Here is a 24,490-nt window from a genome sequence, read left to right as displayed (position 1 = left end):
ACAAGGATGTCCCTTTAGAACAGAGATGAGGAGGAATTTCTTTATGCGGAGGGTAGTGAATCTGTGAAATTCATTGCCACAGGTGGCTGGAGATATAAAGTCATTGGCTATATTTAAACAACACACATCAAAGTTGCTGGTGAACGCAGCAGGCCAGGCAGCATCTCTAGGAAGAGGCACAGTCAACGTTTCGGGCCGAGACCCTTCGTCAGGACTAACAAGGCTATATTTAAAGTAGAGGTTGATAGTTTCTTGATCAGTAAGGGCATCAAAGGTTACAGGGAGAAGGCAGGAGAATGAGGTTGAGAGGGATGATAAATCAGCCACGATGAAATGGTGGAGCCAACTCAATGGGTCAAATGGCTTAATTCTGCTCTATTTCTGTAGTCTGTGGTCTATAGTCTTTAAGCAACACACATAAAAGTTGCTGGTGAACGCAGCAGGCCAGGCAGCATCTCTAGGAAGAGGTGCAGTCGACGTTTCAGGCCGAGACCCTTCGTCTAGTACTGACGAAGAGTCTCGGCCTGAAACGTCGACTGCACCTCTTCCTAGAGATGCTGCCTGGCCTGCTGCGTTCACCAGCAACTTTTATGTGTGTTGCTTGAATTTCCAGCATCTGCAGAATTCCTGTTGTTTGCGTTTATAGTCTTTAACCCCATTTCTGACATGTTTTATCTCTCCTCCACATCTTTTGATCTGATATCTGTGTTGACCCCGTGTTGTTACTCTGCTTGTCTGATAGCCAACCTTGAATGAACTGTAACAAAATCTGTGATCTAAGCCCTTCTGTAAGGGCCAACCCTAGTTACCATCTTAAACCGGACCAGATACTTTGAGACCCAAACACAACAGGTTCTGCAGGTGCTGGAAGTCTTGAGCAACACACACACACACACACACACACACACACACACACACACACACACACACAATGTTGGAGGAATTCAGCAAATTATGCTGCATCTAAGGAGGGAATAAACAGCCAACTGTTTATTCACCTCCACAGGTGCTGCCAAATTTGCTGAGTTTCTCCTGCATTTTGTGTTTGTTACTTCTGTCTTGACATTCTACTTAAGCTGGAGGTGAGATTCAGGCCTGTGTTAATCCCAACACAATCAGATTTTACTTATCTTCTATCTTTGCCCTTCAAAACCTGTCAGTTCATCCAAGATAGACCACAAATTCTTTGGTCTTCTTTGCTGTCTTTGTGACTACACTCTCTCTCTGGGCGGCTCCCATAGTCCATTTCCTGTTTTGAGATCTCACCTACAAATGTTTTTGACTTCAGATTATTTCACAACGTCCTTTTTTTTCATTCTTGCTACTGAGAAGCTTCTTAGGCCTTAGGTAGCTGTGTGGAACAAGCTTCCAGCAGAAGTGTTAGAGGCAGGTTCGATATTGTCATTTAAAGTAAAATTGGATAGGTATATGGGCAGGAAAGGAATGGAGGGTTATGGGCTGAGTGCAGGTCAGTGGGACTAGGTGAGAGTAAGCATTCAGCACGGACTAGAAGGGCCGAGATGGCCTGTTTCCGTGCTGTAATGGTTATATGGTTATATATTTTTGTTACGGAAGGTAATTAATGAACGCAAGATTTTGTTTGGCTGAAAGGCAGGATTACAGATCTTTAAAATATCCCTTACAATATTGCAGTTGCTATAAGGGCATTATCAAGTTCAAGTTTAATGGTCATTCAGCCATATACATATATACAGCTAAATAAAACAGCATTCTTTCGGGGTCACGGTGCAATACACAGTACGTACAGTCAGATACAGCACATATAGTTATGATAGCAAATACAGTCACCAAATAATATTAGCACAAGTCCCTAAGAGGCATGGCCTAAAGATTGATGGTGCATGGGATGTTGTCCTGGAGTCACTTTTCTTACATCATTGTATAATTGAATTGAAGTGCACTGACTTTGGGACATCATAATGAAACAAGTATACTGTAGTTCTGCTACATGCATTCGTTTGTGTTTGAAGTTTTCGGTTTTGTTTTCGAGTGCTGACACATACTTTCTTTTGGAACATGTTGATTAAACTAATGGAGATTTACCTAATTTCAACAACATCAAGCTGGTTGCAAAACAGACGAGAAATTATTACAACATTCACCTTCCTGCTTGTACGGAGTTTTCAAGTCAGTCGTCCCTGTCCCATCTGCAACTGGTCCAAAATGCCGCAGCCAGGCTCCTGACTGTTGCACAGAAGAGGGACCATATTACTCCTATCCTGGCCTCCCTCCACTGGCTGCCAGTACGGTTCAGAACTGATTTTAAGATTCTCCTGTTTGTTTATGAGTCCCTAAATGGGCTGGCTCCCCCTTATAACACAGACCTTCTAACCCCTTATTCTACTTCCAGGTCCCTCAGGTCGGCTGACTTGGGGATCCTGGCTGTCCTGCGATCTAAACTTAAGTGCATGGTTGACCGCACTTTTGCAATTGAAGCCCCTAGACTGTGGAACAGCATTTCCCTCCCAATCAGATCTGACCCCTCCATTGACTCTTTTAAATTCAGGCTCAAATCTTACTTTTATTCACTAGCATTTGAATCCTCCTGATGTGGCTGATTTTTGGCTTGTGCCTAGGCCCTTGTGTTCCTTTTGTGCCTATAAGCTGTTTGCCTTGTTGGTTATGTCTGTGTTTCTTGTATTTGTAATTTTAGCTATTCTGCTCTGATCTGTACAGCACTTTGGTCAACGTGGGTTGTTTTTAAATGTGCTATATAAATAAATTCAACTTGACTTCAAAGTTGTTGCAATTTGCACTGGCAAAATTTTCAATGAACGTCTGCAACTAGTTGACGAATGTGAGTTAAACCATTCAGTGCAATACTGCTGTGACAATTTAAATGTCTTTTTGCGGGCATGTTCACCTCTGAAAGCAAACAGCAAGGATTTCTCTCCAGGTCTTGTGTGTATACTCGAGATAGAAACTGAACAAAATGATGTCAAATGTAAAAGGACAAGGTGAATCCTTTTAGATGTGACAAATAAAGCTTTAAAGCTGGGAGGAGAATGTGATTTAGATATTTAAAATTAGGATGATATTCAGGAGGTTTAATGTCAAAAAGCTTGCTCTTTGGGAATCCAAAACGAAGGAATATTGTAAAGTTATCACTGGGCTTTTCAGATATGGTTTGGCACCGTAACATAGGGGGTTAACGTAATGCTCCTACAGAGCCAGCCACCTGTGTTCAATTCCTGCCGAAATTTGTAAGGAGTTTGTACATTCTTCCTATGACCATGTGGGTTTCCTCCAGTTGCTCCAGTTTCCTCCCACACTCCAAAGATGTACGGGTTAGTAGGTTAATTGGTCAATTAACTGGGGTGTAATTGGACGGCGTGGGCTTGTTAAAGTGCTGTATCTCTAATAAATAAGTAAGTCAGTCCGTCAAGTCAGGGAGCTCACTTCACTCAAGGAGTCATGTTTGGCACTTTCGTTGTGGGCCGAAGCGCCTGTTCCTGTGCTGTATTGTTCTCTGTTTTATGAATCTACAATTTAATTTAGCTTTTTTTGCCTTGATCATTTATTTCAGTTCAGTTCTCAGGAAATTTAATTGAACCAACATCCCTTGTTTGACAACTGAAGGAAAACTGTTTTACAAGCATAAAGCAGAAATGATTACTAAACAATTCTCAATCTGCTCTGGTATATCACCTCCCACCCCACACTTCCAAGTACCCTGGTGGGCTAATTGTTCCTGTATTCTCAGTAGTTCCTGCAAGTATGTAAGCACTAAAGTACTTAGGAAAGCATTTGTTGAATGCTAATGTAGGGAAGGTATACTTCAGTTATACCAGGCATTATATGTTATATGACAGATGGCTTAATTGAATTATATGTGGAGTATTGGGTGTCATTATACACCAGTCATTGAAATTGGGCATGCAGGTACAGCAGACGGTGAAAAAGGCGAATGGTATGCTGGCATTCATAGCAAGAGGATTCGAGTACAGGAGCAGGGAGGTACTACTGCAGTTGTACAAGGCCTTGGTGAGACCACACCTAGAGTATTGTGTGCAGTTTTGGTCCCCTAATCTGAGGAAAGACATTCTTGCCATAGAGGGAGTACAAAGAAGGTTCACCAGATTGATTCCTGGGATGGCAGGACTTTCATATGATGAAAGACTGGATCGACTAGGCTTATACTCACTGGAATTTAGAAGATTGAGCGGGGATCTTATTGAACCGTATAAAATCCTAAAGGGATTGGACAGGCTAGATGCAGGAAGATTGTTCCCGATGTTGGGGAAGTCCAGAATGAGGGATCACAGTTTGAGGATAGATGGGAAGCCTTTTAGGACCGAGATAAGGAAAAACTTCTTCACACAGAGAGTGGTGAATCTGTGAAATTCTCTGCCACAGTAAACAGTTGTGGCCAGTTCATTGGCTATATTTAAGAGGGAGTTAGATATGGCCCGTGTGGCTAAAGGGATCAGGGGTATGGAGGGAAGGCTGGTACAGGGTTCTGAGTTGGATGATCAGCCATGATCATACTGAATTGCGGTGCAGGCTCGAAGGGCCAAATGGCCTACTCCTGCACCTATTTTCTATGTTTCTATTGACAGGGTGCATGTAAGAGGAGGTTTTGTCTTGTAGAGGAATCTAGAACTAGAGATTTCTTTTTAAGACTAAGGGGTTGTCCATTTAAAACAGAGATTAAGTACTTTTCTTTAAAACAAACCTTTTTTTTCCCTTCCCAACAGAAGAGACTAAACAGGTCTTGAGGCTCAGCCTGACGGAGTTTTCATTGCCCAAGTTCTACCTGCTTTTTGGAATCAGCAAAGTCAAATCGGCTGCTGTGATAGCATTCCGGTCCAGCTATCGTGATCGCTCCTTTTCTCCTGGATCCTATGAGAGAGAGACTTTTGCCCTTACCTCCCTTGAAACCGTAACGGAAGCCTTGTTGGAGATAATGGAGGTAAGAGTCATACACGCAGACAGGCAAAGACAGAAAACACAGGGTCATAATAGAAAATAATTTGTTCTCCCAGCAAAAATAAATCCAGAAGGCAGACAAATAGGATTTATTATTAAGCTTGCTTGCTTAGAGAGGAACATATCGATCTTTGACAGAATAGTCTTACCTGTATTTTGAAGCAATGAATAGCTTGCCTTTTTTCTTGTTCACAAAATAAGTTTAAAGAAATGGATGTTGGAATTACTCATGAATTTGCAAAATGTTCAGAAGAGCATATACTCCCAGCTAGCAAACCTTAGAGTACCAACATCCTTCCACCACAACTCCTCAGTACACATCCCCTCCATGATGGACCTGTTTTAGTCAGCACACTAACAGAAGGAACAAAGTCCTTTTGGAAGGTAAGAGGGAAATGGAAATTTTAATATCTTGCCTTGAGAGTGGAATGCCAGGGAATTTAAATGAGGCCCCTCTTAATTACTAATTGGTTTATTGTTGCCACATGTCCCAAGGTATAATAAAAAAACTTTCCATACAGATTATTTCCAAATGTAAGTATAGTATTGTGCAAATGTCACATACGTATATATAGCTAGGGTGCCTAGAACTTTTGCAAATGACCTTGCCTGCTGTCTCAGGGCTGGGTGTGTCTGCACTCGTGCCACCCACCCCGCCCTGGCATTTCTTCTCTGCCACTTTTTCCACCCCCGCCCCAGCACTCCACTCTTGCCTTTCCCAACATCCTTTGATCCTGCCAGATTTTTTACAGACTTACTATGCAATCCACGTTGACAAATACGATATTGTGCAAAAGTCGTATATATAGGTGCCTAAGACTTTTGCACAGTACTGTACATTGAGGTAGTACAAGGGATAGGTAGGAACAGGATGTAAAATGTGGTGTTACAGTTACAGAGAAAGTGCAGTGTAGGTAGACAAATTAGGTGCAAAGTCTTCATTCAAGATTTTAATAACAGTAAACCGTCCTCGGGCCTCGCGGTGCGTGCACTCAAGCTTTTGTATCTGCTGCCCAGTGGAAGTGGGTAGAAGAGAAGATGACTGGCATGAGATGTCTTTGACTATGTTGCCTGTTTTACCAAGGCAGCTGGAAGTGTAGACAGACTCAGTGGAGGGGACGCTGATGTTCCGTGATGGACTGCGCTGTATCCATTATGACATTTTTGTTCACTTGAAATGGAGTCCATACAGGAAAGAAAACCCCCAAAACCATTTCTTTGGTCACATTGATAAGTATGCTACACTGTTGTTTGCAGTTTTATGAAATGCATTTTGAAATGATAAATTATGCCTTGTAATCAGTATTTTTCAAATTGTGAAGTTATTTCCTTATTGCTGGAAATTGTGCAACTGAATGTGAGCTAAGGAGCAAAACAGTTTTATCTGCCAACTTCTGTGTTCCCTGTATTGCCTGTTGTACTGAGTGTCAGATGTAATTGACTGGGGTTATTGTGTGAATACAGAGAGTAAATCATGTTGAATTATTGATGCTACTTTATTCACCGATTTGGTGTGGCCCATTTAAGTATTCAGTATTCAACGTTACCAGCTGCCAGTTTATGCCTCAGAGTTCAGCAGGAAGGCAGGTCTCACTTGTTTTGCATTCTGTGGGAGGGAGTTGTTTATTTGAGAGATGGGTACTGATGATAGATGTCCTGTGGCTAGCAGTTAACTGAGTGTTCACTTTTAATATGCTCCCAGCTTAATGAAGCTTAACAGGGAAAGCTGTTACCTGATGCATTTATATATACCTATCTAGAACAGGGGTTCCCAACCTTTTTTATTCCATGGAACCCAATCATTAACCAAGGGTCTGTGGACCCCAAGTTGGGAACCCCTGATCTTGAAAAATCTTATTATGTTGAAAGTAGTAAATCTCAATGAACTAAAACAGAAAGTAAGGAATATTCAGCTAGTATTGCAGCGTCTGTGGAGGGAGAAACACAGTTTTAACAATTCAAATCATCACCCTGAAATCTTAATTCGTGTTTCCTTTCCACAGATGCCATCATTCCTGCCGAGTACTTTGGTACTCTCTTTCAGATTCAGATTCCCAGCATCAGCATTTTTCTTTTTGCTTTTCAATTACCATAATAATATGTTTATTTTTCAGGCCTGTATGAGGGATATACCTACCTGCAAATGGCTGGACCAGTGGACGGAGTTAGCACAAAAGTAGGTGTTGTGAAGTTGCACTTAGTACACAACGAGTTGCTTATATTGATTTTGCTTTCTGTTTTACAATTTTTATTTTACTTGCCAAGCTCTGTGCTGAACCTACCTACTAGACCACAGACCACATTGTCATTTGTACTGAGACTTTTTGGGGTAAGAATCACTCTCACAGATTTTCAAAGACAGAAATTCAAAACAATTACAGAGTCATAATGCAAAATAATTTCTCCTATGGGATTGGAAGTCAGATCATTATCACAATCTCTTCAACATTCAAAGTACAATTTATTATCAGAGCACACATGTCACCACATATAACCCTGAGATCTTTTTCCTGCAGGCATACTCGGCAAATCTATAGAACAGTAATTGTAAACAACATTAGTGAAAGAGCAAGAGCATAGAAGACAACAAACTGCAAATGCAAATATAAATAAATAGCAAGATAAAGAATCCTTAAAGTGAGATCATTGCTTGTAGGAACATCTCAATAGATGAGTGCAGTGATCCTCCTTCGTTCAACAGCCTGATGGTTAAGGAGTAGTAACTATTAATAAATCTTGTGGTGCGAGTCCTTAGGCTCTTGTACCTTCTACCTGATGGCAATAGCGAAAAAAGAGTGTGGCCTGTTTGGTGAGGAACTGGTTAAAGAGTGAGGGTTAAACTCTTTTACGTTTTCCTTATGGACTCCAGATTCTGAAATGCACAGGATAAAGGGATAAATCAAATGGCATCTCTTTGTGATGCTCTCCTAACCAGCAAATGTACTAGCTTTAACCTTAAACAACCAAGGACTTCATACCATTCATGCTACTGCTAATTGCCAATGCTGACAATACATTAGTTGAAGGATAATTGGCAGCAAAGGTTTGTATCTGGATCCCAAGATTGCAGAAGTCCAATCATGGAATTGTGGACTTGGTCTTAGAAGGTAAAGAAACTTGCTTATGCACCGGTCAGCTGCCTGCCAGCATTGAATTTCTACCCCTTCCCTTTTCAGCTTTGAGAGCAGAATGCTTGTCCTTAAACCTGATGAAGAATGTGGCATTATGGAGACTGACAGATGGTTTGCTTGTTACACTGAGATACATTTTCGGTGTTTCTTGTTCTTGAGCTGGGATGTAAGAGTATGCTTGGGGAGACAAGAATCTGACTTCCATACTCCATGTTTCATCCATTTGAGGAACATTACTTTATGCTGACATTGACTTGTAACATGCCCCTTCACAACAAGAAAGCCTGTATTCCAACGTTTATGCATTTTTGTCATTAGTACAGCAAAAATCTGGCTAGCCATTCAAATTTCCTGATTCTACATGGAGCGAAAAGGGGTGATGATTAACATTATCATTGGAAAAGGATAGAATCAGAGAGGACAGGAAAATTTTTAATTGGGGAAGGGCAAATTATGAGGCTATAAGGCTAGAACTTGCGGGTGTGAATTGGGATGATGTTTTTGCAGGGAAATGTACTATGGACATGTGGTCGATGTTTAGAGATCTCTTGCAGGAGGTTAGGGATAAATTTGTCCTGGTGAGGAAAACAAAGAATGGTAGGGTGAAGGAACCATGGGTGATGAGTGAGGTCGAAAATCTAGTCAGGTGGAAGAAGGCAGCATACATGAGATTCAGGAAGCAAGGATCAGATGGGTCTATTGAGGTATATAGGGAAGCAAGAAAGGAGCTTAAGAAGAGGCCGAGAAGAGCAAGAAGGGGGCATGAGAAGGCCTTGGTGAGTAGGGTAAAGAAAAACCCCAAGGCATTCTTCAATTATATGAAGAACAAAAGGATGACAGGAGTGAAGGTAGGACCGATTAGAGATAAAGGTGGGAAGATGTGCCTGGAGGCTGTGGAAGTGAGCGAGGTCCTCAATGAATACTTCTCTTTGGTATTCACCAATGAGAGGGAACTTGATGATGGTGAGGACAATATGAGTGAGGTTGATGTTCTGGAGCATGTTGATATTAAGGGAGAGGAGGTGTCGGAATTGTTAAAATACATTAGGACGGATAAGTCCCCGGGGCCTGACAGAATATTCCCCTGGCTGCTCCATGAGGTGAGGGAAGAGATTGCTGAGGCTCTGGCTAGGATCTTTATGTCCTCGTTGTCCACGGGAATGGTACCGGAGGATTGGAGGGAGGCGAATGTTGTCCCCTTGTTTAAAAAAGGTAGTAGGGATAGTCTGGGTAATTATAGACCAGTGAGCCTTATGTCTGTGGTGGGAAAGTTTTTTGAAAAGATTCTTAGAGATAGGATCTCTGGGCCTTTAGAGAATCACGGTCTGATCAGGGACAGTCAGCATGGCTTTGTGAAGGGCAGATCGTGTCTAACGAGCCTGATAGAGTTCTTTGAGGAGGTGACCAGGCATATAGATGAGGGTACTGCAGTGGATGTGATCTACGTGGTTTTTAGTAAGGCATTTGACAAGGTTCCACATGGTAGGCTTATTCAGAAAGTCAGAAGGCATGGGATCCAGGGAAGTTTGGCCAGGTGGATTCAGAATTGGCTTGGCTGCAGAAGGCAGAGGGTCTTGGTGGAAGGAGTACATTCAGTTTGGAGGATTGTGACTAGTGGTGTCCCACAAGGATCTGTTCTGGGACCTCTACTTTTCGTGGTTTTTATTAACGACCTGGACGGGGTAGAAGGGTGGGTTGGAAAGTTTGCAGACGACACAAAGGTTGGTGGTGTTGTAGATAGTGTAGAGGATTGTTGAAGATTGCAGAGAGACATTGATAGGATGCGGAAGTGGGCTGAGAAGTGGCAGATGGAGTTCAACTTGAAGAGGTGTGAGGTGGTACACTTTGGAAGGACAAACTCCAATGCAGAGTACAAAGTAAATGGCAGTAGTGTGGAGGAGCAGGGGGATCTCGGGGTACATGTCCGCAGATCCCTGAAAAGTTGCCTCACAGGTGGATAGGGTAGTTAAGAAAGCTTATGGGGTGTTAGCTTTCATAAGTCGAGGGATAGAGTTTAAGAGTTGTGATGTAATGATGCAGCTCTATAAAGCTCTGGTTAGGCCACACTTGGAGTACTGTGTCTAGTTCTGGTCGCCTCACTATAGGAAGGATGTGGAAGCATTGGAAGGGGTACAGAGGAGATTTACCAGGATGCTGCCTGGTTTAGAGAGTATGCATTATGATCAGAGATTAAGGGAGCTAGGGCTTTACTCTTTGGAGAGAAGGAGGATGAGAGGAGACATGATAGAGGTGTACAAGATATTAAGAGGAATAGGTAGAGTGGATAGCCAGTGCCTCTTCCCCAGGGCACCACTGCTCAATACAAGAGGACATGGCTTTAAGGTAAGGGGTGGGAAGTTCAAGGGGGATATTAGAGGAAGGTTTTTTACTCAGAGAATGGTTGGTGTGCGGAATGCACTGCCTGAGTCAGTGGTGGAGGCAGATGCACTAGTGAAGTTTTGGAGACTACTAGACAGGTATATGGAGGAATTTAAATTGGGGGGTTACATGGGAGGCAGGGTTTGAGGGTCGGCACAACATTGTGGACCGAAGGGCCTGTATTGTGCTGTACTATTCTATGTTCTATATTCTATTAAAGAAAGGGACATGAGAAGCTAATCATCAAGTTTACTTTGGCTTAAGGGGAAATATTGTTTAAAAAGTGTAAACCTCTGCTGCATTCCTATGACGTCTCAAGAAAAGCACTGGCAACAGAAGACGTGTCTTTCTATCCACAATATCCACTATGTGTTGTATTCCGGAGTCGTCCTATAGTCCAAAGATTCCTTTTGCAACAGCGTCAGGCTAAAATGGGAAATGGGGAAGAATGGATGATTTTATTCTTCCCTCAGCCCATAGTAGGGTGGATCAGTTCTTCCCCTTCACTGCCACCTTGGGTAGATAGACTAATGGAGACTCCAAATGGGCATTGAACCAGATAGCGTGAGTTTAAATACATGTCTGAACACTTTTGGCATGTAATTTTTCATCATCTCCATTCAGTCTGGTATGTGCACAATATATCGCCTGATATCATTGCAACTTTGTCTCATTCTTTTTTAACTATGTTTGTTCAACATAGATTTGCATTCCAATATAACCCATCTCTTCAGCCGAGAGCTCTTGTTGTGTTTGGCTGTATCAGTAAGCGAGTAACTCACGGGCAGATTAAACAGATCATTCGTATCCTAAGCAAGGTGAGTGAAAAATATTTTTTGTATTGCTTTTTTAACATTGCCTTTTAATTTCCATTTTTAAAACTATATTCTGGCCAGTAAGAAATATAAGCTCATTTTTATTAACCATGTGCTACAAAACTTAAGAGTTAGCTTTAAGTTTTCAAATGGTGGACTAATATAATTTAATGTTATTTGTATGCTTGCATCCTCCTTAAGATCAAGCTATTGTTTGTTTTATTACATTAATGCTTGACTTACAATAGGTCAATGTGTGTCTATTCAGAACATTATCAAGCACATTATCACACAGATATTGTAAAGTTAGTCTTCAGTTAAATCACTGATGTTCTCTTAAACTGGTAAATTACAGCCTTTGTAAATAGGGGGACTTTCTTTCTGGCCCTACAAGATATTGAGTGCATTGACATGGAACAGGTGGACCCCAGGTTGGGAGCATTGTGTTGTTGCTAATATGCAGAGGCCATTGTATTGAAGTGTAGGGTTGTTGTGTTGTGTTCTTCCGTGGCAAGCTGTGAACCAAATTAATCTCGCAATCTTGGGCCCAGAGTAGAAAAGTATGCTCATGAAAACTGCCATATTGTTGTAAGTCCAATCTGGTTCACTAAAATATTATCCATAGCCTTCACTTAGTTCGGGGCAGCCTGCAGATAATGAACACTGAGCTGAACTGAATATGGACTCTTTTGTTTTTGTGTTTTATTTTCTGTGTTTTTGCTTGTTTTTTTTTGTTGCTGTTTGTGCAATTTGTTTGTTCGAGTGTTTTTCTTTGAACTGGTTCCATGGTTTACTTTGTTTCATGGCTGTCTGTGGGGAAGACGAATCTCAGGGTTATATACTGTATACATACTTTGATTTTTAAAAATGTAGCTTGAAAACTTTGATGCATTGTTCTCAAGTGGCCTCCCGTGCAATTCAGTAGGGTGTCATTAGCACAGTTGTTCAATCCCGAAGAAGAAATCAGTTAGCAGAGTAGTTGTGTCAACCTCCAGGTTTGCTTTGAGCAGATATTTATGTTTCAAGTCCATCTTCAAGTTTAATTGTTGTTCAACCATACACATGTATCCATCTAAGCAAAACAGCGTTCCTTCGGGCCAAGGTGCAATACGCAGTCGCACTCTTCACACAGCACATATAGTTACAGTAGCATAGTCAGTCACACAAAAAATTATATTGGCCCTAGACCCTTCGTGGCATGGCCTGTAGATTGCTGTTGCATGGGATGTTGAACTGGAGCCACACTTCTGCAAGAACAAGCGTGCTGCAGTTCCTCATCACGCGCAGATGAACGCAATGCAGCTTGTCTTCCACCGAGCGAACATTAGAGAGCAGTACCAACGGGAGGGGCCATTCCCCAACCCAGTACGGACTCCAGTGTGCCCACCATATCACTCCTCTCCTCCACCCTGCCTCTGGTGCTTCTTCCTCCCCTGAGTGGCTACAACACCCAGAACAATCAAGATGGAGCTTTTATTTTAAACTCTTTGCAGCGTATCTACAGTTGGAGCCATAGATCCTACAATGCACAATGCAGAAATAATACTCCCTGATATCTTCAACCTCTGAGAAAGCAAAAGAAAACGCAGACATTGACAAAGTCATGTCAGTAGTAGGAAAACTGATGCAATATTCGGCTGGACTCCTTTATTATGCCAGTAAATATATATTTCGTCATACTCCCCACTCATGTTCCTTCTGGTAAAGGCATCTTACAAGTTGTACTTCTACACCTTGGACATTCAGTAAGAACAACCTGTTTCTGTTCTGTTGGCAGAGCAGGGGTTGCTTAAGGGAGTACTTTGTCCCCGTCACCAGTGGCTTACATTAATCTGCAATGTCTGATAGCTGTGGGACTCTTAACAAGCTCTGGGCTACATGGTGTTGAAGGAGGTGACGTGGGAGGATGATGAGGGGGGGAATAAAATCAGTATGAAGTTGAAACTATTGTGTTGAGAGGAGGCTTTGCATTAAGAGCGGCTTTTCTGCCATTCACTCTTAATCTGTAATTTAGTTTTCCACCTACCTGTCAGGGGCTTGAAGGCTGCAATAAAAATGGAAGTGACATCCCAATCAGTGACGAACTCATTCTCCTGCAAAGTCCAATTTGAACACAGCCAATAATAGGTGCCCTAGTCTGGAAAATAATAAAATCAACTGTTTTTTAGGAGTTCGTTGCTCACGAGTGAATAAGATGCCAAATTCCTCTGAGGCATTCAGGTTACATACAAAGATTTACCTTTTTACTTGCACGAACATTTTCCATTGCAGTTGACAGGTTAGATGTAACTCAGTTGCATTATCTTTTGAAGAACTGTACTCGGAAGTGACTGCATGTTTGCATCTTTTAGTTTCTGGAGCTTTTAATTTTATTTGTCATGTCTACATCGAAACACACAGTGAAGTGCACCATTTGAGTCAATGACCAACACAGTCCCAGGATTATGCTGGGAGGCAGTCAGCAAGTGTTACTCTGATACCGGCACCAACATAGTACGCCACAACTTCCTAAGCTTAACCTGTACATCTTTGGAATGTGGGAAGAAATAAGAGCACCCAGAGGAAACCCATACAGTCACAGAGAGAACGTTCAAAGTCCTTATAGACAGAGACAGGAATTGAACCCTGATTGCAGTCTCTGGTGCTGTAAAGCCTTACTCTAACCTCTACACTACCATGTCACCCTTACCATACTGCTTTATGTGCAGATGATCTGTGAAATTAGATGATGGACAGAGTTGTCTTTTGCTCATGATCATCTCCAACCAGCTGGCAGTTTATGAATCAAAATATGTACATTTTCGACTCCTAACGACGAATGTCATCACCCACAAGAGGCAAAAAGTCAAACTAGATTCAGATAACTTGCTACTGGTTAGGGATAAAAGTACCTTGTCAATTCTACCTTAATCTAGAACTTTAGTTTCCATAAAGCCATAAGACGTAGGAGCAGAATTAGGCCATTTGGCCATTGGAGTCTGTTCCACCATTCCATCATGACTAATCTATCATCCCTGTCAGCCCCATTCTCCTGCCTTCTCCCTGTAACCTTTGACGCCCTGACTAATCAAGAACCGATCAACTTGCACTTTAAAGATATCCACTGACTTGCCTCCATGTTGGCTCTGGCCTTGAATTCTACAGATTTACAACCCTCTGGCGAAAGAAACTCTTCCTCATTTTGGTTGTAAATGAAGGTCCCTCTTTTCTGAGGCTGGTCCTCGACTCCCCCAGTGTAGGAAACATCCGTTCTACATCCACTCTATCTCGGCATTTCAATATTTGATAGATTTCAATGATATCCTCCTCCTTCTTCTGGATTCCACTGACTACAGGCCCAAAGCCATCAAACACTTCTCATACGTTAACCATTTCATTCCTGGAAATATTCTCGTGAACTTCCTAGTCTCTTTGAAGGAGCAAGGGTGTTTTTTTTCTCATCAGGCAGCACAGTAACGTGGCAGTTAGCACATCGTTATACTGTGCCAGCAAACACTGATGGAGGTTTGATTCATGCCTATGTAAGGAGTCTGTACATCCTCCCCGTGACCATGTGTGTTTCCCCAGGTGATCCGGTTTCCTCCCACTTTCTAGAGACATACGGTTAGGGTTAAGCCTGATTTATACTTCTGCATCAACTCGACGCCGTAAGTACTGCATCGCCGCAAACCCTACACGGAGCCAACGTGGATCCCTATGCTGTAGCCTGACGCGCACCTCTCCCAAAATGTAACTGCGCGTCGCGGCAACACAGAACGCAACAACTGTGATCAGTCCGCTTGGTAGCATCGCCTTTCCTCCTACGCTGCAATAGCTTCCCATTGGCGACTGAAGGACAGGGAAGGAACTCTGGCTGCAATGCTTTCCATAAAGCTTTACAGACCTCCGAAATTATGGAGGACACATTTCGCTTTTAGGAAAAAAGACGCTCGCTTCTTGTTTACCCCGAGAAAGACTACCATGACCATGAAGCCTTGCACGGGCAGGTGTGTGCGCATGCGTGACGTGCGCGAACTGCAGAGCAACAGAGACACACCAATGCACAAGTATAAATGCTCTCAACGCGCGTAGGTCACTTGCGTAGGATACGACGTCGGGTTGACACAGAAGTACAAATCAGGCTTTAATATGTTGTGGGCATATTATGGTGGCGCCGGAAGTGTAGCGACACTTGCGGGCCGCACAGATTTGATGGACACAACACATTTCACTGTATGTTTCAATATACACGCGACAAATAAAGCTAATATTTATCATTTAACAATTGAATCAGATACTCAACTCAAAAGGAAGAAAATAATTTTGAGGTTACAACTGAATCTGTTTAAAGGGTGCAAGTAATAGAATAATGTAGCACATATAATCTTCTTTTATTGTGTCAGCCAACTGCAAGCATCCTTAAAGAGCTTTGTGTCTTGATTCCAATTTGAACTATCTTGTACATTAGAATAAAAGTGCAGATATCATGTGGGCAAGTTGAAGTTACTCAGGTATGACACGAAGCTTCATGTGTCACTTGGTTAATAGTTCCACGATAACGCGGACCAGTTTGCAAAGGAAGCTGGGTAAAACTTTTAATATCACTGTATAAAATATTCACAAAAATAAACTGTGCAATGCCTTTCCATTTTTGCATCCAAGTCAATGCTTTCAGTGTTGTTATGTTACATTCCTTAAAACCAATAGGACTTTTGCCATTTATGTGAACCCCTGGAGTGGTACACTACTACAATAATGAGGGGATGAGGGGCTTCCTCACCCAACCTGGCCCCTTCCTCTCTAGTAGTGGCAGAATCCTATAGTGTGGTCCTTCTTCCCAACCCCTTGTACAGTACAGAGGTGGAGGATGGTGATCTAGTTAGACCAGAATTGGAGTATTGTGCGTTGTTCTGGCCAATGCAGTTTAGAAAGTACAATGTGGTACAGAGTTGAGAAATTTCTCAAGTAGCATGGATTTAGATCAGAGAACATTGGGAGGAGTGTATAAGGGACACGATTACAATGGATTTAGATATAGGGTAAGCACAGAGAATCTGTATCCATAGGAGGTGGAGACAGATTAAAGAGACAGCCAAATGGTTATATGGGCAATATAACAGCAAATGGAAATTTATCCAGATAATTGAGAGATGTTGCAGTTTGAGAAATCAAATGTATGGGGAAAAGATACTGTTTCTGTATGTAGTTAATGGTAGGACACTTGATAGCATTGATGTGCAGAGGAATCTTGTGGTTCAGGTCTGTAGCTCTCGGTAAGTGAATAGCGTCAGACCGCTGAGTAAAAGAGAAAGGAAGTTATTTTGCAGCAGTATAAAACTTAGGTTAGACCACAGTTGGAGTATTATGTGCAATTCTGGTCACCCCATTGTAGGGAGGAGGTGGAGGTTTTAGAAGGGGTACAGAAGCAATTTATAAGAGGGTGCCAGTGATCACCAACTGTGGTTCGATTCTTGCCATTGTATGTTGTTACGTACCCCGTAACTGGGTTGCCAAACCAGCAGAAATGGATCACTCAGTTGGAGTCTGGATTACTAGAACTAAGAAAGTTTTATTAAAGAAACAAGCAACACAGTACTCTAATCAAAAAAGGATAATAAATGCAACAGTTCAGCAATGATAAACACACATGTACACAGAATTAAGATAACAAGATTAATCAAGCTCTATCGTTGTCTAGGGGTAAATGACCAGTTTCAAAGTGACACAAAGTCCAGTTCAATTTAGTTCAGTTCGCAGTAATCGTTGCCATGGCGATAGACAGTGGGGGGGGGGGGGAGAGAGCAAAACGAATGAATATTCAACACAGCTTCCACACACAGACCTTCGCAGTCAGCTGTCGGGCGAGTCCTTTGTGATGTCATCTGAGGTCACCGACCGTGACCCCTCCGTTTCCAGATACAATCGTTTCCCTGCGCTGAACCTGGGACCCAGGCAAGGGTGGACACACACCAGGTTCCCGCCGATCATGCCTTTCCACCCTGTGCGTTTATGGCTTGATCCCGCGATCAGCCGTCCAAAAGCTTCCCACTGACTTGTGAGAGGCGCACCGCTTCCAGGGTCTCGTTACCTCGGGGTGTCGTGTGTGTGTCCTGCCTTAGCGAACCTGTCCCTTTTTATCCCCCTGCTGGGGTATCGCCTGTCCATCACTTCAAACAGTTCAGGGTTCAAAGGGGGAGCCGCTCTTGACAGCTCTCCTTCCCCTTCATTACCCATCTCCAAATGCTGCTCCATTGTTTCCCTTATCTCTCTCTCTCTCCTGAAGACAGGTGGCAGACCAACTGCTGATCACACAGGACAGCTAACATCTTATCTATATGTATCCTTGTCACAATGTAACCACGTGGGCTTCCTCTGCAGCTCTGGTTTCCTTCCATATTCCAAAGACGTACGGGTTAGGATTAGTAAAATGTGAGCATGCTATGTTGGTGCTGGAAGCATGGTGACACTTGCAGGCTGCCCCCAGCACAAATCTCGCTGATGCAAAACGACATGTTTCACTGTATGTTTCAATGTACGTGTGACAAAAAGTAATATTTTAATCTTGACCAATATTCTGTCTGGATTAAAGGAGATGAGCTATTAGGAGAGGTTGGGCAAACTTGGGTTGTTTACCCAAGCAAACATGAATTGTTTTCTAAAGTGTCAGAGATTGAAGGGAGACTTGACAAAAGTTTATAAAATTATCAAAGGCCGAGATGGGGTAGTTGATCAGAATCTTTTTCTAAGAGTAGAAATATCAAATACGAGGCAATATATTTAAGATGAAATGGGGAAGGTTCAAAGGAAATGTGAAGGTAAATGTTTTTTTAAGAGTGGTACATGCCCGGAACTGGCTGCAAGGGGTGCTAGTGGAAACAGATAAGATAGTGGTGTCGCAGGGTTTTTTAAATAAACTCATGAATATGCAGGGAACAGAGGGATGTGAATCATGCCGGTAGAAGAGAGTTTAATGTCACACCATGGTCAGTGCACACATCATGGGCTGAAGGGGCCGTTCCCATGCTACCCGGTTCTATTTCATATCGAGACAGATCAAATGATACAGGATATGTACAGAATAGTACAAATGATACGAGATGGATAGAACAACTTTAGTAAGCTGGGAGCATTTGTGATCTGAAAGCTACTAAAACTCAAGTAAATCTGGTCTTCAGGTGAAAATTAGAACGAAAGTAAGTTGTTGGGCTCTACTGTTATAATCTGTTGGAGATGCATCGTGACTTAGCGCAGGCTGTGCAGGTATTCTTAGTGTATCTTGGAAACAATAGTTTCCTTTCATAAGCTGTACACTGTTGGGACAAGCACTGTGTTTAGTCATTAAAGTCTTGTCATACATCCTCGTAGATATTTTTGAGCTGGAGCCACTCGTGGTTTCTTATGGCCAAGACTCCATCCTGTATCTTTTGGAACATAGAACTTCGAACAGTACAGCACAAGAACTGCCATTCAGCCCATCTTTAGAGAGTCTATCATCAAATCAAAGATTGAAGTTGAGCTGGTTATTACCAAATCACCAGTAATTAGGTTTTCTATCATCAAAAGAATAAGTATTTTTTTTTACTGTCAATTTTTCCATTTAGTTGAGTCTTGAAGCAATTTATGTACTCTTGCCTCTCTTTGAACAATGATATTCTATGTTGAATTTTGAATCATCGGCTTTTTATTTCTTCGGATCCTGCTACTGATTGTTACATAAATATTTACTCATTGGTTCTATCTGTAAGCACCTAAATAATTTTTCATCCTGTGAATTTATTTTTTTTCACTAAGTAAGTAAAGCTTCAGTGCCAGAGAAAACAAAATCTCATACTTCAAACACTTGCAATCCTTGATTGCTGCTCAGTCTGTTGCTAAGATACTAAAATTGCTTCCCGTGTTAGTGAGTTTTATTATTTGTGACTATTCTTTATTCCAAATTGGACCCTCAAAACGTCTCTAAAGGAACTGCAACTGTGGGCGGCATAGTGCAGCAGCAAGCAGAACTGCTTGATAATGCCATAGACATAGGCTCGACGCTGACCTCCACTGCTGCCTATATGAAGTCCGCATGTTCTCCCATTAACCGGAATGGCTTTCCTCCCACTTTCCAAAAGAATTGCAGTTGGTAAGCTAATTGGCCATTGTAAATTTCCTCTAGTGTGTAGGTGACAGGCAGAGTCTGAAAATGGAATAAAGAATGATTTATTGTGGGATTAGTGTAGGATAGCAGGATTCAGTACCATTGGGCAGGAGGTACAGGAGCCTTAGGTCCCACACCACCAGGTTCAGGAAGAGTTATTACTCTACAACCATCAGGCTCCTGAACCAGTGTGGATAATTTCACTCACCACAACTCCAATCTGATTCCACAACCTACAGATTCACTTTCAAAGACTCTACAATTCATGCTGTTGTTATTATTTTTTTAGTTGCATAATGTATCTTTATTAATTCTTCATTAAGATGGAGAGTGACATAGTTAATTCAGAAACAAAGGTTCTGAACTTAAAGAAGGGTAACTTTGAAGGTATGAGATGTGAATTAGCTAAGATAGACTGGCAAATGACACTTAAAGGGTTGGCGGTGGATATGCAATGGCAAGCATTTAAAGATCGCATGGATGAACTACAACAATTGTTCAAACAACAGGAATTCTGCAGATGCTGGAAATTCAAGCAACATACATCAAAGTTGCTGGTGAACGCAGCAGGCCAAGCAGCATCTATAGGAAGAGGCGCAGTCGACGTTTCAGGCTGAGACCCTTCGTCAGGACAATTGTTCATCCCAGTTTGGCAAAAGAATAAATCAAGGAAGGTAGTGCACCCGTGGCTGACAAGGGAAATTAGGGATAGTATCAATTCCAAAGAAGAAGCATACAAATTAGCCAGAAAAAGTGGCTCACCTGAGGACTGGGAGAAATTCAGAGTTCAGCAGAGGAGGACAAAGGGCTTAATTAGGAAGGGGAAAAAAGATTATGAGAGAAAACTGGCAGGGAACATAAAAACTGACTGTAAAAGCTTTTATAGATATGTGAAAAGAAAAAGATTGGTTAAGACAAATGTAGGTCCCCTACAGACAAAAACAGGTGAATTGATTATGGGGAGCAAGGACATGGCAGACCAATTGAATAATTACTTTGGTTCTGTCTTCACTGAGGAGGACATAAATAATTTTCCGGAAATAGTAGGGAACAGAGGGTCCAGTGAGTTGGAGGAACTGAGGGAAATACATGTTAGTAGGGAAGTGGTGTTAGGTAAATTGAAGGGATTAAAGGCAGATAAATCCCCAGGGCCAGATGGTCTGCATGCCAGAGTGCTTAAGGAAGTAGCCCAAGAAATAGTGGATGCATTAGTGATAATTTTTCAAAACTCTTTAGATTCTAGACTAGTTCCTGAGGATTGGAGGGTGGCTAATGTAACCCCACTTTTTAAAAAAGGAGGGAGAGAGAAACCAGGGAATTATAGACCGGTTAGCCTAACTTCGGTGGTGGGGAAACTGCTGGAGTCAGTTATCAAAGATGTGATAACAGCACAGTTGGAAAGTGGTAAAATCATCGGACAAAGTCAGCATGGATATGTGAAAGGAAAATCATGTCTGACAAATCTCATAGAATTTTTTGAGGATGTAACTAGTAGAGTGGATAGGGGAGAACCAGTGGATGTGGTATATTTGGATTTTCAAAAGGCTTTTGACAAGGTCCCACACAGGAGATTAGTGTGCAAACTTAAAGCACACGGTATTGGGGGCTTTATTCACCCGAGTTCACTCAACCTATTCTCATAAGGCATGCTCTCCAATCTAGGCAACATCCTTGTAAATCTCCTCTGCACTCTCCACATCCTTCCTGTAGTGAGGTGACCAGAACTGAACACAGTACTCCAAGTGGGGTCTAACTAAGGTCTTATATAGCTGTAACATTACCTCTCGGTTCTTGAACTCAATCCCACGGTTGATGAAGGCCAACACACCATACACCTTCTTAACAACACTGTCAACCTGTGCAGCAGCTTTGAGTGTCCTATGGACATGGACCCCAGGATCTTGCTGATCCTCCACACTGCCAGGAGTCTTACCATTAATACTATATTCTGTCTTCAAATTTGAGCTACCGAAATGAACCACTTCACAGTTATCTGGGTTGAACTCCATCTGCCACTTTTTGTCAGCCCAGTTCTGCATCCTATCGATGTCCCGCTGCAACCTCTGACTACCCTCCAGACTATCCACAACACCCCTACTTTTGTGTCATCAGCAAACTTACTAACCCACCCCCTCTACTTCCTCATCCATGTCATTTATAAAAATCACAAAGAGAAGAGGTCCCAGAACATATCCCTGCGGAACACCACTAGTCACCGACCTCCATACTGAATGCAGATCATCCACAACCACCCTTTGCCTTCTGTGGGCAACCCAACTCTGGATGCACAAAGCAATGTCTCCTTAGATCCCATGCCTCAGTACTTTCTGAATGAGCCTGGCATGGGGAACCTTATCAGATGCCTTACTGAAATCCATATACACTGCATCCACTGCTCTACCTTCATCCATGTGTTTTGTTACATCCTCAAAGGATTCAATCAGGTTTATAAAGCATGGCCTGCCCTTGACAAAGCCATACTGATGATTCCTATCAGATGATGTCTCTGCAAATGCTCATAAATCCTGCCGCTCAGGATTTTCTCCAACAACTTGCCCACCACTGAAGAAAGACTCACTGGTCTATAATTTCCTGGGTTATCTGTACTCCCTTTCTTGAACAAGGGAACAACATTTGCAACCTTCCAATTCTCTGGTACTTTTCCTGGCCCTATTGATGATGCAAAGATCATCACCAGAGGCTCAGCAATCTCCTCCCTCGCCTCCCACAGTAGCCTGGAGTACATCTCATCTGGTTTTGGTGACCTATCTAACTTAATACCTTTCAAAAGCTCCAGCACATCTCTTTCTTAATGTCTGTAAGTCATCTCTAAAATTGCCAAGATCTTTTTCACTGGTGAATACCAAAACAAGTTTAGATCATGGGACTGTGAGGGCCATGGCAAAACCTTCAGCTTGCGCCTCTTGAGGTAGTCCATTGTGGATTTTGAGGTGTGTTTAGGATCATTATCCTGTTGCAGAAGCCATCCTCTTTTCACCTTCGGCTTTTTTACAGATGGTGTGATGTTTGCTTCCAGAATTTGCGGGTATTTAATTGAATTCATTCTTCCCTCTACCAGTGAAATGTTCCCCGTGCCACTGGCTGCAACACAAGCCCAAAGCATGATCGATCCACCCCTGTGCTTAACAGTTGGAGAGGTGTACTTTTCATGAAATTCTGCACCCTTTTTTCTCCAAATGTACCTTTGCTCATTGCGGCCAAAAAGTTCTATTTTAACTTTATCAGTCCACAGGATTTGTTTCCAAAATGCATCAGGCTTGCTTGGGTGTTCCTTTGCAAACTTCTGGTGCTGAATTTTGTGGTGAGGACACAGGAAAAGTTTTCTTCCGATGATTCTTCATATTTGTGCAGGTGTCGCTGCACAGTAGAACAGTGCACCACCACTCCAGAGTCTGCTAAATTTTCCTGAAGGTCTCTTGCAGTCAAACGGGGGTTTTGATTTGCCTTTCTAGCAATGTTACGAGCAGTTCTCTTGGTCTTCCAGACCTCAACTTGACCTCCACCATTCCTGTTAACTGCCATTTCTTAATTACATTATGAACTAAGAAAACAGCTACCTGAAAACGCTTTGCTATCTTCTTATAGCCTTCTCCTGCTTTGTGGGCATCATTTATTTTAATTTTCAGAGTGCTTGGCAACTGCTTAGAGGAGCCCATGGCTGCTGATCGTTGGGACAAGGTTTGAGGAGTCAGGGTATTTATAAAGCTTTGAAATTTGCATCATCTGGCCTTTTCTAACAATGACTGTGAACAAGCCATAGCCCTAACAAGCTAATTAAGGTCTGAAACCTTGGTAATAGTTATCTGAGAGCTCAAATCTCTTGGGGTGCCCAAACTTTTGCATGGTGCTCCTTTCCTTTTTTCACTCTAAAATTGTACAAAACAAAAATAATACACTTATCTTGCTTAAGATGTTGAAAAAAGTATTTCCTCTTTAACTTTATGACTTTTGGAGATCAGTTCATCTTCTACTCAGATGACTATTTACAGTAACAGAAATTTTGACCAGAGATGTCAAAACTTTTGCATGCCACTGTAGAGGAGCAGAATTAGGCCATATGGACCATCAAGTTGGCTCTGCCATTCTATCATGGGTGATTTATTTTCCTCTTGATCTCATTCTTCTGCCTTCTCCACATAACCCTTGGCACTCTTACTAATCAAGAATATATCAGCCACCACTTTAAAACTACCCAAAGACTTGGCCTCCATAGTTGTCTACAATGAATTGCACAGATTCACCCCCCCCCCCACTGAAGAAATTCCTCCCCTTCTAGGAAATGAAATCTTGTAAGCAAAAAGTTTGAATTTGGTATTACTGCATGTATGATTAATAAATAAGATATGCCCTTTAGTGTAATATATACTATCTGCTCATCAGTATATTTCAGGACTTGCCGAATCTGTAAAAAGAATAAGCAAGTCTTAGCTAAAGGAATGATATTCAGTAGTTTGGCTTGAGCTGACTATTGGAGTCTGTGATTCCATCCTTTTCATGGGCTACTAGTTATAGAGAATGACCCAAAGCACAAATTACTACATGAATGAGTCATCAGCCAGTTGTTTCCAGTGGAGGGTGGGCTTTCATTCTTCAACAGACCTGCACAGCGTATCATCATCTGATCACATATGATGGTCTGTTCCTCCAATCAGTAATGCTCTACTATCATAGCAATTGAAAGGGCAGATAGAATTCCAAAATTCCTTCCCTTCAAAACTGACCCAAGTCTGAAGTAATTTTTGTATTCTCTTAAGAATTCAAAGCATTAAGTGCCATAACTCTTGCTGAACTGAAGTTCCTGGGAAAATTGATTGTTAATGACAAAAATCCATCTTGAGCATTGAAGGTGTTTTGGAGCCAAGTCAAACTTTTTGAAGAGGTTAGGAATAGTTTGAAGTCTAAGTTGAATGAACTTGCTTAAATAATGCATGTTCCTGAGCCATGGGTACTAAATTAGGAGGATAGTATTTGATTATTTTAAATTGAAAGTCAGTAATTTCTGAGACAGGAGCAAATACTTTTTGAGTTGTAGGCAAAGGAGGAAAAAATCTAATTAGCATGATGTTATGCTATGG

At 42.0% G+C, this 24,490-nt stretch overlaps 1 protein-coding gene across 9 annotated transcripts in view; it reads left to right on the top strand.

Moving 5' to 3' along the window:
* Positions 1 to 24,490, top strand: part of nf1a (neurofibromin 1a) — a 385,105-nt gene that overhangs the window by 303,990 nt on the left and 56,625 nt on the right. For all 9 annotated transcript variants that reach the window (XM_063031787.1, XM_063031792.1, XM_063031790.1 and 6 more), the window contains 3 exons: positions 4,719 to 4,933; positions 7,065 to 7,126; positions 11,164 to 11,278. In XM_063031787.1, coding sequence (XP_062887857.1) covers positions 4,719 to 4,933; positions 7,065 to 7,126; positions 11,164 to 11,278 — 392 coding nt within the window. The remainder of the gene's footprint in view (positions 1 to 4,718; positions 4,934 to 7,064; positions 7,127 to 11,163; positions 11,279 to 24,490) is intronic.

This window comes from Mobula hypostoma, chromosome 23 (genome assembly GCF_963921235.1).
Source record: "Mobula hypostoma chromosome 23, sMobHyp1.1, whole genome shotgun sequence".
In the NCBI taxonomy this organism is placed as follows: domain Eukaryota; kingdom Metazoa; phylum Chordata; class Chondrichthyes; order Myliobatiformes; family Myliobatidae; genus Mobula; species Mobula hypostoma.
The sequence above is the reverse complement of the archived record's forward strand: the minus strand, read 5'-3'. Positions and strand labels throughout refer to the sequence as shown.